This window comes from Poecile atricapillus, chromosome 3 (assembly GCF_030490865.1).
Source record: "Poecile atricapillus isolate bPoeAtr1 chromosome 3, bPoeAtr1.hap1, whole genome shotgun sequence".
NCBI lineage: Eukaryota > Metazoa > Chordata > Aves > Passeriformes > Paridae > Poecile > Poecile atricapillus.
The window spans coordinates 89,411,943-89,428,160 of NC_081251.1; the positions used below are offsets into that span (position 1 = coordinate 89,411,943).

At 38.6% G+C, this 16,218-nt stretch overlaps 1 protein-coding gene across 8 annotated transcripts in view; it reads right to left on the reverse strand.

Annotated features, from left to right (window-relative positions):
* The window catches only part of SOCS5 (suppressor of cytokine signaling 5), a 74,152-nt gene that overhangs the window by 30,702 nt on the left and 27,232 nt on the right, over positions 1–16,218 (reverse strand). For 5 of the 8 annotated variants that reach the window (XM_058836968.1, XM_058836964.1, XM_058836966.1 and 2 more), the window contains 2 exons: positions 15,653–15,744; positions 4,855–12,543 (listed from right to left, as the gene is read on the reverse strand). In XM_058836968.1, the coding sequence (XP_058692951.1) occupies positions 10,924–12,531 (1,608 nt within the window). In that variant the 5' untranslated portion in view covers positions 12,532–12,543; positions 15,653–15,744 and the 3' untranslated portion in view covers positions 4,855–10,923. Of the gene's footprint in view, positions 1–4,854; positions 12,544–15,643; positions 15,745–16,218 lie in introns of those variants that run through there. The other 3 variants (XM_058836970.1, XM_058836969.1, XR_009277446.1) reach the window with 2 other exon arrangements.

A 16,218-nucleotide genomic window follows, 5' to 3' on the forward strand; every position in this document is an offset into this window, starting at 1 on the left:
ATCCATTTCCACAGACTCTCCATTTGGTGAACAACCCTGCTATCCCTGGAATCTGAATAAATGATAAGGTGCAGAATTTTGCAGTCCCTAGGGGAGAAGGAAGCAGGGCACTGTTCTGCTGAAAGCTTAGCATTCCTGGAAGCCCTTACATCAGCTCACTCCTTGATAAAGATGCAACCACACTTCCAGGTAGCTGCGTCCATTACCCAGTTCACCAGAGTAGTCCAAGCTTTGCTGAGTGGCATTCTGACCACATTTAATATTGTCATCCACTCACTTTCATTATAGGTGGTGTCACAAACAGTTCTTCGATGCCACAACCTTTAGATAAAAGAGCTGAGACCTGGACTTACATGTGGAAAAACATTCCCAGGTTTTTTTTTGCGAAAAACTGTAATGAGCACAAACAAAACTCAGATAAAACAGTAAAGCAAGTGCAGAAGGCAATTTTGTCAAGAGAGAAACAGTGCAGGGAGGGCCAGTTAGAAGGGTTTGCATTTCTCACCCTTGTCATCAATTTGACAGCCAGCAGAATGGTTGCTATGGGCTCAGCCATCTCATCTTCATACATGTCGAATCCAGTTTAAATATTCGCTAAGGAAAGAGGTTTTAAAATAACATATTGAGATGAAAATTAAAAGAGAATGAAAGGAAATGTTTCTAAATCCATAAGGTTCCTAACCATTGCAGGATGGAGAAGAAAAACAGTGTTTGAGCTGCAAAGATGGCTACAAACAAACTTTTCACTAAGAAGCTCAGATGTCAGTGTGCCAAAAGGGAAGAACATGTCCCTACAGAGAAGTGATGACTAAACTTGAAGGAGAGAATCTAATTACTTGGCTTAAGCATTCATTGCTGCTGTTAATTAGGGTATCTCCCGACAGAAGACCAAAGTCATGATTTAACATTGAGGATCATATGACTAAGGGCAATGAATAGAGCTTTGAGTGGAGATGCTGATTTAAAAGTCTGTGAGAAAGTCTGAAGCATAGTGTTGATCAGTGCCTACTTGATCGTTACTGATTAGTTAATTGCTTAGTTATTTCTGGCAAAACTTGCTGTACCACAACAAATTATAAGCTATTATTGAGTGAAGCTAAAATAGCCATAGTAAGACTAGACAGTGTCTTGAGAAAACAAGAGGAACACTTTCAAACACTCTGAGGGGGGCAATTATACTGCAGAAATTCTCCTTACACAAAACTGAAGGCAGCTCACTGCTCAGAGTGCAAATCGCTCATGATACAGGTGCAGACGTTATCTTTGTAGTCCAGGAAAAGACAGCCTGAGGAGAGCCCTGTTCCATTAACCAAGGCATATGGGCACAATCTCTTACCTTGCACATGGCAAGGATGCCAGAAATGGCCCTGTTAGGATGGAGGGATTTGGTCTGTAAGCTTACTCAGGCATGAGCCAAGTCAGATTCTCTCCTGTCAACCCAAGACTTCTGGCTAAAGGAGGGTAGTAAAAGCTCTCTAACCACAGGACATGGAAAGCAAGTTTGGCCACTAGATCCATCCTCTGCCTGGTCTGAAATGGGGATCAACTCTTTCACCTATACTCCTCTCTTTCCAGATACAATAGGTACCTCCAAGGAAGCAAACGAAGATTGAGCCACATTCATAGCTTCAGACCATCTTAGGCTGCTTCACGAGGTAGTACTGGTCCTGGGAGGAGCATAAGGATTAGACATAGAACCTTTGTGAAAAAGTTAAAACTGCCAAAAAGCAGGACCCAGGGCAAGCTCTGGAGGGCACCAGTGCCTGTGAAGCAGCAAGTGATGACGTGCTGGAAAGTGACTTCCAAGGCATTCACCAAGAGCTGCAGCCAAGTAGCGCTTCAGGACAGTGCTCAACCTCTCTGGGCAACTATATCTCTGGAGCTGGTGCCAGTCTTAAATTCCAGCCAGAGATACCAGACACCTGAGAATTTAAGGAGGTCTTAAAGTGACACAGATACCAGACTTGGAAACTTCTTTCGAAGTTTGCGCTGGAACTATTTATAAGCACTTTTCCCCTTCTTTTCTTTTACCCTCTAATGTAGCAAAACAAACAAGCAAACAAAAATCCAGTTGAGGTGACCCAGCATATAGATTAAGACTCCTTGAAGTATGGAGTCAAGATGAAACTAAAATCATTAAAAAAAAAAATAAAGCTGAAGCTGTTGCTGTTTCTTGCAAACACTTGAGTTAAAACCCTCCTCACAGAATGTTTCCTGCTGGCTTTTTCCTGAACAGCATAAAGACTGGCAGCACTCACCAGACCGATGGTCAGCATTGGCTCCAGCACATCTGGCAGTTTAAGCCACAGCCTTCATGCAAAGCCATGCCCATAAAGTCAGGAAAGCAAACCTGCAGTTTAAAAGAAAAGCTGGATAGCTCAGGCTCAAATGGACGTATAGAAGAACAAGGATGAAAGCATATTCCAACCATAAGTACACAACATGTGTGCCAGCCTGGGGGCAGAGGGAAGGTGAGCATTGTCATGAGGACTGCTAGGGCAGAAAAGTTTTTGGCTGAAGTATCAAGGTGTCTACATGCCCATAGTATGAATGGTTATACAAGCAACCACTTGAAGGGAAAGTCTGTCTTTTTTTCTCTTGGCACATGATGAAACTGAAGACAAATGGTATATAAATAAAACAGGGCACTTCTGTAGTACAGAATTATAACAATCTCAGCAATTCCTCAGCTCATTCCAAGAAATTCTCCTTGCACACTGCTTGTAGGTTTATCAGCCTCATCAGACTGGACACAAAAAATAAAGTTACAAAAGCGAGGAGGCAAAAGCCAGTGTCTCCACACTGGAGCTTCTAAGGAGCAAATGCCACTTTATGTGGGAAAACCCAAGCTATGGCTTAACAAAGGCTGGGACAGACCATAAAGGGCATATGGGACTCAGTCCACACCACTGCACACCTGCATATCGTGTAGGTCACGTCAGTCATCCCTGAATAAAAACATTGAAGTGCAAATACACACACCTACCTCAGTCTACTGCTTGCTGAAGGGAGTGTCACATACATGATGCTCCTCACTAGACCACAAAGCGTTTCACAGATTAATCAAGTATCATTGTTCTTCTTCCACAAAAGTGAAACCTGAGCAGCAATACATCCCACTTACTCCATGTCCAGCCAGTCTGATTCCAAGCAGTTCTTTGTGGCCTTGTGAAGTCTTTGTCCCACTCTTGAAATCAAGATAAATTTACGTATTCCTACTAAAGTAAAGATGAGAGCTACAACAAATGCTATTCTGAGGATTAGAAACCCTGTAAATAGCAATTGGTAACTTTTTAGGAGAAGCTGTGAAAACCCCTACTGAAGGTTTATAACCTTTACTTCCCAGATGCCCCACAACACCTGATGGGATAGTGAACTGAAAACAGTCTCACAAGTAGGTCATGCCAACATTATTTCGTCCACACCCAAGCTATCAGATGTTGGGAAGCTCAGATGTGAAACCACACTAATGTTCCTCACACCACCAGCTGCTTCAGAGGTGAAGTGACAACACAAACCTTTCTTATGGATTTGTTTGTCCAGGTCCTGTGTTCAGTGGCAGCAATGTCACTTTCAGCAATCTACTGTGCTTAGAGCACTTGCATTCAATTTAGGTAACCAAATAAATGCTTACTGGACACTTAGAAGCCCCAGAAAAACCCTACAGGAACATATTCCCCTCTGCATAACTTGTGCTGGTGTAACAGACGTTCTCTGCAAGGCCCCTCCTACATTTATTCTATATAATGGCATGTTCTCTTCTAGATACATGCCAAGTCACAACACAATAGCTTTCTAAGAGACTCCTAAAATTCACTTCCCTTGGAAAGTGATGCAGAAGATAGTGATTTTAGGAACTTTAGCTTCAGAACATCTGGTGTTTTGAAACCCTTATGAAATATCATTGTGCCTGTATTTTCCTTAGCTAAATATATAAAATACATAATATAATATTAGGATATCTGCCATAAGTTTTACAGAATTAAAGCTTAGTATTTCAAACCCACCACTTCAACAGGCTAATCAATTCCCGTAACTTTCATTTCTTAATTAATTATGGATTTATTTCAGGTGAGTTTAAGACATGTAGCCTTCTCCATGTACCAATGGAGCTAAATCTACAAGGCCAATCTCTATATAAAACAGCCAAAAACACATGGTTTGTTTTCAGGGTTTCAGTTTTCTATTAGTTTACCAGTGATGAGATATAAATACTCCAATGGAGCCTAGACTAAATGTATTTTTAGGAGCAGTGGTCTAGAAAATACATAATTAACAAATTTAGAAGCCCAAAATAGCTCCACAGTGCAGCTCACTTCTTCAGCTTGTGACATGGCTGTTGCTGTGCTCTGCTATAACTGCTCACCAGCAGCATTTTCCTCAGTTTTCATAATTAGCCATAGGGCTTGCACTAATTTGCTTTCAAAGCAGGTCCCATCAGGCACAGAGGAGATACATTCTCAGTTTACAGGATGACATCAACATCCGTTCCTTAGTTTGTGCTCATGGGGGCTGTGCTCTAGAAGATATGTTTACGTCACAAAACCATGTCCTTAGCCCACAGCTGGAGAGAAGAACACTTTTAAGTGATTTAAGTGAAAACTCACTAAACTAATTGATGAATTTCAAAGAATGATAAACCTTCTGAAGACAAAAACTATCAGTCTGAGGATCTCTTTGCTCAAGTATTTTAGATGAAACAGAAAAGGACTCTGGGTTACTGATTAACTACTTATCTTTCTTAACATGTGCAACTAAATATTTGTAAAACTATGCATTTACAGCATGGACTTAAAATAAACTCATTAAACCCACAACTTTTTGCTCCCAAACAAATATAAAAAGAAAACAATATGGCAGTTTATACCCCGTTTATTAAGACAGAGCCATCTATTACTTAATACACTGGTTGGATAGCCATAAATCACATGAAATTTCTTACTCCATTAAGATGCAAGACAGTTTGGCAACCATATAACGACGACAAATTAGGCAGGGTGGAGAAACATTTAAGCTGCAGTGAGTTAAAAAACATCTAAGCTGGGGCAACCTAAACCAGCACAGTTACACAAGGTGTTGGCATCAGGTGACGCTTGGCATGGTGTGCTTGCCAGCCAACTCCTCGAGTGCCCAGCAGGCCTGCCAGGCCCCTTCAACTGGAATGTCAGAAAAGGTCCAGGGACCGTCTGGATGCCGCTTTTTTGGACATCTACCAAATAGCGCACCACCAAAGCTACAGTTTCTGTGTAGAGATCGCATAGTTCTTTGTAAAGAATGAAGGCTTCTGGTAAGAAAGTTTATAGTGCAATCTGAATTAATTTGTGCCTACAGTGTCATTATTCATTTTCCAAAAACAGTTTAAGTATAATTGTGTAGGAATTTGATATCACTGTAAAGAAATTGCAAAGTAGTGCTTATACAGTTGGTAACTACATAGATTCAATTTTAATAAATATATCTCTTCAAGCTTTTGCAAAACTACAACAAAAGCAAGAAGTGACAAAGCAACCAAATGCTTCTGTATCTTCCAAACACTATTAAAATTCTCAGGGCTCTAAGGAGTTCAGATACCCTATCGCAAAGGAAGCACACACCCCATGTTCAGTTTAACAGCTGCTCAGGGAAGAGCAAAACCTATTTCTGATTCCTCTTTGCCAATGTGCCACCAAGTTACAGCTCCTGCTGAGAAGGCAGAGAGGTTGCTTTACTCTAGACAAGCAAGTTCAGATAAGTTTCTGCTTGTCAGTGTAGCTGTGTGCTTAACATGGAAATTTGTAACACCACCTGTATCACACAGTCTCATTTTCCTACTGAAGACAAAAAGGGGTCAAGCACCAGGAGCTTCAGCTCATAAATTCATTGGCCCTAGGGAACCTTGCTGGTAACAGCTGTGGCCTTAATGCAAATTTACAAAGTGAACACTTACTCAGCTCAAAAAGCATACACACAATAGTTACCCTGATAACAACAAATACAGTATCAGGTTAACATCCTGTTGGTAGACAATTTTTTTTAAATTGAATATTTTATAAAATCATAAATGGCAATGCTTCATTGAAATAACAGATTTAATTTGCTTCTTGAAACAACTATTCTAAAATCAGTCTGGCAACATGTGAGTAAATTAAGTAAAAGCACCAGATTTTTTTTCGGTTTTTAAATGATTGTAAGGTTTAAGTCCTCATGAGATTGTTGGGATTGTGTTTTTTCTTTTTTAAAGAGCCTTGATTTAAGACAGTGACAGGGAAAGACTTCTAAAAAGTATCTTCAGGAGATTCTCATCTCATTGCAAAACATCCACTCTATGTATCTTGACATAAAAACATCAAACCTTTTTCTTTTCAAAGCCCTCATCAGGAGGATTTTCAGTTAAAAAAATACTTAAAATTCATTCATTTAAAGTCAACTAAATTCAAGAGATACAACTCATGGTCAAGCTAAATGATTCTCTGTACATCAATACTGCAAAAAGGGAGAGCAATTAGCAGTGTCACACCACACCTCATAGTTAATAATTTAAAAGCAACTGATTTGATTTCTATTTAAAAATAACAGGTATGAAAAATCTCCTTTGGTCACAGTCCAGAGACAACTGTTTAGGTAAGTGTGACAACAGCAGGAAAAAAACACAACAATCAACTGGACATAATATATAAGTGTAGGTGAAGATCCAAATAAAATAGTCCTTTTAATTGCAAAGCATGCCATACACAGACATAAAACAGAGAGGATTTTTAGAATTCCAATATATTAATGTTCACCATATTTCAGTACCTTCAAAAAAGACCATGAATGTAAACATGCTTAGAGGCATCTTCTTAACATATAAATATACATGTGCCAGATACTTGCAGATTAAAGTTTGGCACATATGTGCTCACTTCACAACAAAACTTTCACAAAAGGAGGCTCAAAAAGCACTTTCATAATTTTATATACGAGTTTTAAATGTCTTGCATGGACAAATGCTTTTTTAGAAAGAATCAACTAAGATTCAGTTCATATTTTTCCATTAAATACTGTCATGATAATTTTGGAAAAAAAATAACTATGATGCCTGCAGATACATCTCTCTGGTATTCAGCAACTTCTGACCATGACAACTTCTGTCTTACATGTAATTCTGCAGCAGAGAAAAGCTTCAAAGCATTTTGCAAATATTTTGGCTTATACATGGAGACTGGAGCAAACAGGATTTTTATCAGAGAAATTCAGAATCTTTGCTTGTTTCTAATTAGTGCAGAACCTTAAAGTTAAATATGGACTTAAGGATTTGAGTGATATCTGTAAGGCTTGACTTCACATTGTCAAACACTACAGATAGACACATCTTTTCACAACTCTGTGCTTCTGATAAGGACTATCATTTTGTAAGCAGCAAGTCTTCAAATGCACATAAAAGTACATAAATGCAAAACATTAATTTGTAACTTATTTTCTTCAGAAGTTCCATTCTGACAAGTAAATTACCTGTACAAGTGTCTACCTGCCTTACAAGTATTTAAGAGTTATGCAATTAAAACTGATAAATACCATAGACCTGATAAAACTGATAAAAAATCCTAAACTCATAGACCCACCTGTATACTCAAAATATACTATATTTTCCTTTCTCCAATTCCACAGGGATATAAAACACCTTTTATACACAAAACCTTCCTATGGGGTAAGTCCTTTCTATAGCTCTTTCTGCAGAAACAAGAATCACCTCAAAAAACTTGACAAGATTGAGGCTCAAAAACTCATCTGTCATGTAACCAAATTAGATTGGAGTAATACAAGTGTACCTTTTTACATTGAATCCTACTGTTAAATTAAAAAAGATAAAGCTGTGGTTTGTGCATCTCTTTAAGACACGTTTAAGATTTTCTAAATGAAACCAGAATGACAAACACAAATGATAAATCAACTACTTGCATTCCCCACCTACTAGCATTAAAATGCCTTTAGAACTGAAAATGTATTCATTAAGAAATACACTGCAAATGGAATAGTCAACACTCAAGTCCACCAAAATTTAAAAAGCTATTCATTCTAGCATAACCACACTAGCAAATCATTCTGTATATTTCAGTGAAGCAAAGCTTTAAAAAAGTTGTAGAGAAATAGACCATTCCTTTTTTGTGTGTTTTAGGGGAGCAGATCTCTCCATAAAGATTATTTATACAAATGCAAGAGCAAACTTTCTGAGAGAAGGGTTTGGGGTTTTTATTTATTTTTTTTTCCCCAAAGATTCCACCACACGATTAAAAATTAGATGAATGTGTATTCCTGACCACACTGACAATGTCACAGCTAATTCATGACAAGCAACTGCAACAGATGTAAATGAAAACAGGTCGCTACACCAGGACAAAGCTTGGTTGTAAGCTGACTGTATGACAGTAATATTAAAAGCAAGAATTTAAGTAAACTCATCTGGCTTTCAGATTTAACTGAGGGAACAGTGAGAACAACACAGTGAAGGTACACTTAGGTGCAATTTCATGCTGGTGACTTTTTCCTCTTTTTATGCTTAGAGCAGATTTTAAATCAAGAATTGCATATCCAATGACACACACAATTCAAAACTTAAGAGACCATTAGCACAGTTGTACACAAACTTAGTATTTACAGATTTTAAACAAAGTTCCATTTTAACAATTGAAGTCTTTTAACACATGAAAAAAGATAATCTACTACAAAGAATGCATAACGGGATCACAAACTTTCCACAAGCATATAAACACATGTTTTAAAGTGCTTTCTGGGTGCTTCAGATTAACCCCTCATAGTATGAGCTTTTATGTAGTGCTGTTCCAGTCATTACAAAATTATTTAAATCATTCGTCTTCAGGTGCATTGTGAGTTCAGGAATAATGACGATACCATTGATGTAAAACTTTTAGGCTCTGCCAACATAAACGTATACATTACTTAGGTTCAGATGAAGTTGTCAAATACTTTGGTTTATCATAGCTTGGGATAAATATTTGATAGAACAAAAATTGCACCTCTCCACTCTTGAGTTTTTGTGGGTTTTTTTTAACTAAAAAAATACCCCAACATAAATTGACAGTATTCTTTGGTAAAAACAGGACATTTGACCAGCTTGTGTACAAGTATTTATTAAAATAGCCTAAAAGTGAACAAATGCCACTGCTGTACTGCCAATTTAAAGGAATAAGCATTCCTCAGTGGGGAGTATCAAAATATCAACCTTAGCAGTTACCTATATAACAAGCTGAAACACCTTCAGCAACCATTATAGGGGATCAATAATGTCTTAGAACACTTTTTGCTTAACGTTTATCCTTTGCATTACAAAAACCTGTAAAATGCTCTATGCCTGCAGACAAGTCCATTACCTTGCAGTGACTACAGAAACGTTATTCAGTGGTGTACACTGTCAAGTTACTGTAACAAAAAACAGGAATATGGTGTGCTGACCAACTAGTATTCAGCTGCACAGTATTTGTGCATTACCTATCCTAAATGCTAAGAGAAGCCTATTAAAAATTAATTTAACTGCTACAAGTTACATGAATATATAAAAACAGAGCAGATATACAAGTATAACACTGAACATACTGTACTTTATTAGCACAAAAAGCCAGAACAAGGCACAGCAAGCAGAAAAATACATCAATAGAAAGGTTAGTGTAGCATACAAGAATAACGTTTATTGTACTTGCAGCCAAAATGTTTCCTACCTCGCACAGGTCACTGCCATAGAGAAGTAAGAAATAAAATACTGTAGCAGCTGGTAAAGAAACTAGGGAGCACTCAGAATTGGTACAAAAACATTAAACAGGGGTCAGGGCATTCCAACAAAATTTTAGTGCAAAATATCTAAGACAGAACTACTTTAAGTTCCATCTCCAATTAAATAAGCAAACCGAAGTTAGAATCTTGTTTCCAAGTAATCTGTTGAAACTATAATCAGTGCATATTACTTAAAAACATTTTTAAAAGCGCAGATGGAAAGATATTTACAAATAAAGTGTATCAGTACCCTTGAAACCTGACATTTGTTTCAGATATGTCAGATTATACTCTGGTTATAATAATTCAACCACTTGTCATGTTCTCCATAAAAATATCAGACAACTTTAAATAATTAAACATTTTTTTCTTGCCACTATTACCTTCCATTGTAACTTACTAGCAGTCAGGCCACCAAAATCTGTTTTGGAAAAAACCCACAACCCTATGTTTCACAGCAGTAATCTAATTCTGTGTCCTGTCACAGAAGCAGCAATTCACACTGGAAGGTATTTTTAACTGTCTGAGACAGTATTACCTTTGCTAACAATGCCACTTAAATCTCCAAGTGTTTGTAACAGAATTACAGTACTGAGCAGGCATATTCAAGTCTTAATGATTAGGAAACCTTATACACTGTGAAAAGCATGATTCATCTGTTAGCATCAAAGCACCATTAACTCTTAATGGACTGCTTCTAATGAACTGCTCTTCATTACATGAAAATATTCACTAATATTTGGAAACTTTTTTGTGAGCTAAATTATTGCTCTGAGTAAAGTTTTCAAGAAAAGAATTTAAAAAAAACACTTCAAATATTAGCAAAAATGCCCCTCCAATAAAGCCTTTCTTTAACAGCATTACATGAATGCCTCATGGGAAATGCCTCATAGTTTCTTCATCCAATTACTACAGCTATAAAAGGGAAACAAAATATTTAGAAATTAGCAAAAAATATTTTCATTAGGCCTTAATGAAAAACGTGCAGAATTATCTGCTCATTGTTTCCAAGAGGCATCACAACTTAGTTTGATTAACAGCAGGCAGCATCTGACAGGATACTAACACTCAGCTTAAATAAGATATTGCAGAAAAGCTAGACGTTGTCGGTGCACTTGCTGCAGTTAAACTGTAATACACAAAAAAAAGCATGTTCCAGAAGCTTATTTTGATTTTCATTTACTTTGTTTTTATAGGTTCCCGCTCCAGCCATCGCACCCTGACTTTTTGTTTATAGTGATACTCCTTTAGAAAGTCTTGCAACATTGAGGGTAGAGGAAGGTCATCAATTCCGTCATACGTAGTGCACCTGCAGATTACTGCCCGACAGATATACTGCAGACTAAAGGGAAAGGTCCTATTCAGAGATACAGTAAGCAATGGTTCAAAGAACATGCAGGAGCTGGGGTCCTTGTAGTGTTCCAGAAGCCCCGTAACAGTGGAGGAATGGAACACACAGGGGTCATGGGCATCAAAGCTGAAGTTGTGGTTCCACTGCTCAATGCGTGCGTGCAGCGAGCGGTTGTAGCGGCGGAAGCTCACCGAGAAGAGGTAGTCCTCCTGCGCAGAATCCCTGAGCAAAAAAGTGCCTTCGGGTTTACCCTCCAGAAGTGCTTCTGCTTCGTAGCGGTCCATGACGCCCCAGTAACATGGGTTACCTGTGATTTGGAGCAAGTCTGGCACGAGGCAGTGGATGTAATCGATCTGAGTATGCACTTTCCAAGCCCCCTGCCTGCTGATATGGCTGTGGTTCTCTCCTGACATCTGACGCTGCTTCTGTCGGCGCGACTGCAGGCAAAGTGTCGTTGTGTCCTCTTCGGAGTCACAGTTCCCTGGAGGTGTTATGGTTTTGTCCCCAGTCAGCTCAGTCATACCAGGGGCTAACTTTGGTCCCAGTTTATACAATGGATTTACCTGTGCTGTAGCTTCAAAAGTGTGTATTTGGGCATTGGGAGGGGGATCAACCCCTTCTTCAATACTAAGTCTACGTCTCTCTCTGAGCCTGTCTTCTTCATCTTCTGTGGAAACCAAGGAAGGATCAAATGTGTCAAAGAAAGTTGAATGAGGGCTCACAGGCGCTGTGTGTTGTTTAATCAGATGCCACTTTTGGGCCAGATCTGAGCCTGCAGGAAAAGGGCATTTCTCAAGCATTAGTTCAGAGAGATGGATCTTTCTTTTGTTAGAAAACAGAGGCTTGGTCTGTTTGCTGTAAGTTCTCATGGGAAAACACAGCCCAACAGTATCTTGGAGACGCTGTCGCAGAGAACGGCTACCTACTGTCCTGCTGGATACTGCATCCATGTCATGGACTGAGCTCACCCCATACCTTCTCTCCCTCCTCTGCAAACCACTTCGTGCTCTACCAAATCTTTTTTCAGTATCCAGGGAGCTCTGTGTTTTGGTAGAGCAGGAATGCTTCTTCTTCCCACCCCAAGGAGCATGCCGAGAATAAGAGTCCCTTCGAGCAAGCCTGGCCCCTGTGGTGACACACGAGTCATTCTCTTTCTCAATGCTTATTTCAACAATCTGAGGAATTTCTGTGACACAGTTTTGGTTCCGCCTTGCTGAATTCTTTGAAGGACTTAAGCCTAATTGCAAAGCAATGTTTTCTCTCAAAGGGCTGCTGGGTTGTTGAGTCAAGTCAGTTATCTGGATGGCTTTGTCTTTACCAGATGAGCAATTATTGGAGTTCACAACTATACTCTCATTTTGGCTTCCACCCTCATGACTAAAGAGATTCTGGCACCTGTATTTGAAATTGTTCCACATCTTTCCCACTTTATCCATGGATTATGTTATCTAAATTCAAGAGAAGAAATATTAAAATAAAAATATAGTTTTAAAACATGAGGATACATCTTCAGTTACCAATTAAGTTACAGACCCAAGATGACTATTATTAACTGAATGCAATACATTTAAAAAAATGCCCTAGTCTTTCTAGAGTTATGTGGAAGCAAGATATATAACAGCATTTTGATATTTAGAAAAACATCCATATTTTTGAATATTTTCTAAATGAATATTTAGAAAAATCACCACAAATAAAGTGTTTAAGAAACTACAAACATTTAATTTACAAGTAGGCCCTCCTATTTTTCTGTAGGCATGTAGGCAGGTCTGCATAGTTGTATTTGATGAATAGGAAATACACAGTCTAAAATTCTTCATTTTAGGAAGAATTTTTAAGTCATATGTTATGACTCCCTGATAAGCTTCCAATAAGCAGCAGTAAAACAAATCCTGAATAAGAACTGTTCAAGTCACTCCAAACTACGAAAGCAGTTAGTAAAATCCAACAAGTACACTGCAAATGTCCAGATATACCATGCAACAGCAAAAGCTCCAGCTGCAGACCACATAAATTCCAATATATAGCTTTGCGAGATTAAAAGAATTAGCACAAAAATAGAAATTTAGGGGGAAAAAAAACATTCATCATTATTAGATGAGACAATCACTGAAAGACAATTTTAGAATTATAAAGTCTCTGATACATTAATATAAGCCATATAAAACAGCCAAAAAAAACCCCACCAACCAATGGTCTGGCTTTATTACATAAGATATAAAAGAATGAAAAAGCCCAAGGAGCCTTCCTATCTTTAGTAAGAACACTTAAAAAGAAAGCAGTTCCAGAGATGACAGTGGAGATGCACAGATGACAAACACGATGACAGTGAATCATGAAGATACAGAAAAATGATAAAAACATTAGCAGTGTGTATTCTGAAATTACATCTTTAGAAACTGAGTTTGATAATTGGAACAAGACTGCTGAAATTAGCCCTAGGACACAGGGAAACAGGCTAATTCTGCACTAAAAAAAGTCAGGCAATGCCAAGCTAAATTAGATCTAATTAAGTTCTGAGAAAAGTGCTAAACTTAAAAGACTAAAATATGTCATTGTCCTGATTTAGGGAAAATTTAGGAGAGAACCACCAAATGGGGTCCTTCCAGGAAACAAATTCAAGCAGCCCAACCCTCAACTGGTTCGGGAGAAGATTTCCTTGGAGAAAAGTGGAAAAGACCTGTTTATTTAACATAAATTGAGTAATACTAAACAATAAAACCTCTCACTGTTTGATGAAATGGCAAATCCAGAAAAAGTCCTTTTCATGTGGTGCAGCCTGTCCCGCTCAGGTTCTTATCAGTCCCTTCAGGGCTGGAAAGTGCTGAGGCCCAGGCCCTGGTAGGCCACAGGCGTGAGCTCCTGGGGATTGTCTGGGTTTTCAGTCCAGTAGGTTTGAACAGATCCAAGAAAAAGGGGGAAAAAAGTCCAGGGAAACTTCTCTGCCTCAGCTAGCTAAAATCTAACTAAAAGCAAAAGAGAAACTCTGTCCCTCTGTCTGTCCGTGCTGCCGACAACACAGTCCAGGAGCAGGATGCGGGGCAGTGAGTGTTTTTCCTCAACACAAACTGCGCGCTGCTTCTTCCCTCCTTCGCTCTCAGAGCCAGTCTTAAAGGTGCAGAACTTAATATGTAACATAAACAAGGCAACTGGGAATACAAGAATCAGTCACCCCAGGACAGTCATCTTATCTAATTTAACTCTCTATGGAAACTGTTCTGTTCTTTGGAAACACATTATTGTGCAGCAACACTCCTTTGTTGCTGCACTTGTTTTCTGTTCCTAACTGGAGAGGAATCTGAAGTGGTGACTGAATGGATGGGGGCTCATGACATGAAGTGGATGATAAACAAGTAGGCGATACTCTGTTGATCCAGGCTGCAAGTCCTTATAACAGGAGCATGGTTGTAAGCCTACGACTTTATAGCAGAATCCACTGAGACTGGGGAAGAGTCAGAGGCATAGCTTACAAGAGAAACATGAAACACAATGAATGTGTAACACCTGACTTTGATAGGAACAAAAAACAAAAGCTTTCTTTCTCATTCTGTCATCAGATGATCCAGCAAACCCTGCAAGCCAGGTACCCGCTGCACTAAATAAAACCTTAAGAATTGAGTGTGGATAAGGGAGCTGGGGAGAAGGGGGAAATCAGGCCTTCAGTCTCTGATGGTTACTGGTACAAGTTACTTACAACACAGTGCTAAGGGCAATCTGCACAGCACCCACATGGTTATTAAGGAGGGAGACACAGAGCAATGTTGCACACAGAAGATGCCACATGTATACATAAGTTCCATGTATACATAAAGTTCCATGTATACATAAAGACTGTAAGGAGATGAGCAAAGAATGTCTTCCTGATTAAAATAAAAAATCCTAAAATTGTTTTTCTTTCTGGATTGTCTGGATCAAGCTAGGATCAACTACTAAAGTCAGACCACATACAGATTTGCAGGAAGCATCCAACACCTATCATGTCATTGCAATGATCATTGCTGTTTGTGGTATCTCAGAATATCCATGCTGACTATGAGGGAGCACATGTTTGCTGGCTGCCAGCCTGTCAACACAATAGATATATATAAGGTTGACTTCTACACTTTTGTCTCAAGTTTTAAGTTTTTTATTTGCTTCCTAGTCAGAGAGTTGTTTAAGATTTTTGGGAAGAGAAAAGAACGAGATACTATATAAACTCTACTCCCTTTGCAAGTCAGGTTTGAAAATGTACACATTTTTGTGACAATGAACTTAGAATTACTTTTCTAACCAATCATATGCTACTCAGTGGAGTCTTTTATTCTGAAACTGCTCTTTATTGCTCTTCCTCTGCACTACTAGTCTAAAATATCTTAAGATATTTAGACGTTAGATGTTAGACGGGTGTGAAGTTCTCTACACATGCCCAAAAAACTTCAAGAACAAATAAAAATCAACAAAACATTCCACCCACAACCCCCCAGCATATTGGCTTGACAGACTGTACTTTTCAAAAGTTAAATTTAAAAGGTTAAGTACTTTTTGTCACACTCAAGAGAATAAAGATACCTTTCTTACCCAGAAGAGCAAATGAGTCACTGTGTCTTGTCTTGAGAATATACCTCAATATGAACTTGCTAGATTCCTTCTTTGACTTGTGGACATGATTACTACAAAGGCAAAAGCAGAGATTTTGTTCATAGTTAGAATATCTTTTCATTTAGACATTTACCATTAGTCACTTATGTAAAAGGGATATTTTACTATGTATTTCTGAAACATGTCCATGGAACTGCCTGCTTTTTATATATTTTTAGTGCATATTAACAAACAAAAAGCTTCACAGAACTTGCTTTTCTTTTATGCATTAACAACATCTGTTGAGTACAGTCATGGGGAGGACTCTGAAATAAGACTTTTGACAACCAAGAGCAAAGCCACAGTGGATCACTGAAGTGCCAGGCACAATGGGCATAATCAAGCCTATGAAATGGTTTCCCCACATTTTGGTCTCAAGTCCAAAACAGTGGTTCCCAGGTTGTGGCTGGTAGTGCTGTCAGATCACCATATGCTGTCCCTCCTCCTTGTTTCCAGCTGCTACATCACATCAAAAGGCAGCTAAAAATACACACTTTTCTAATATT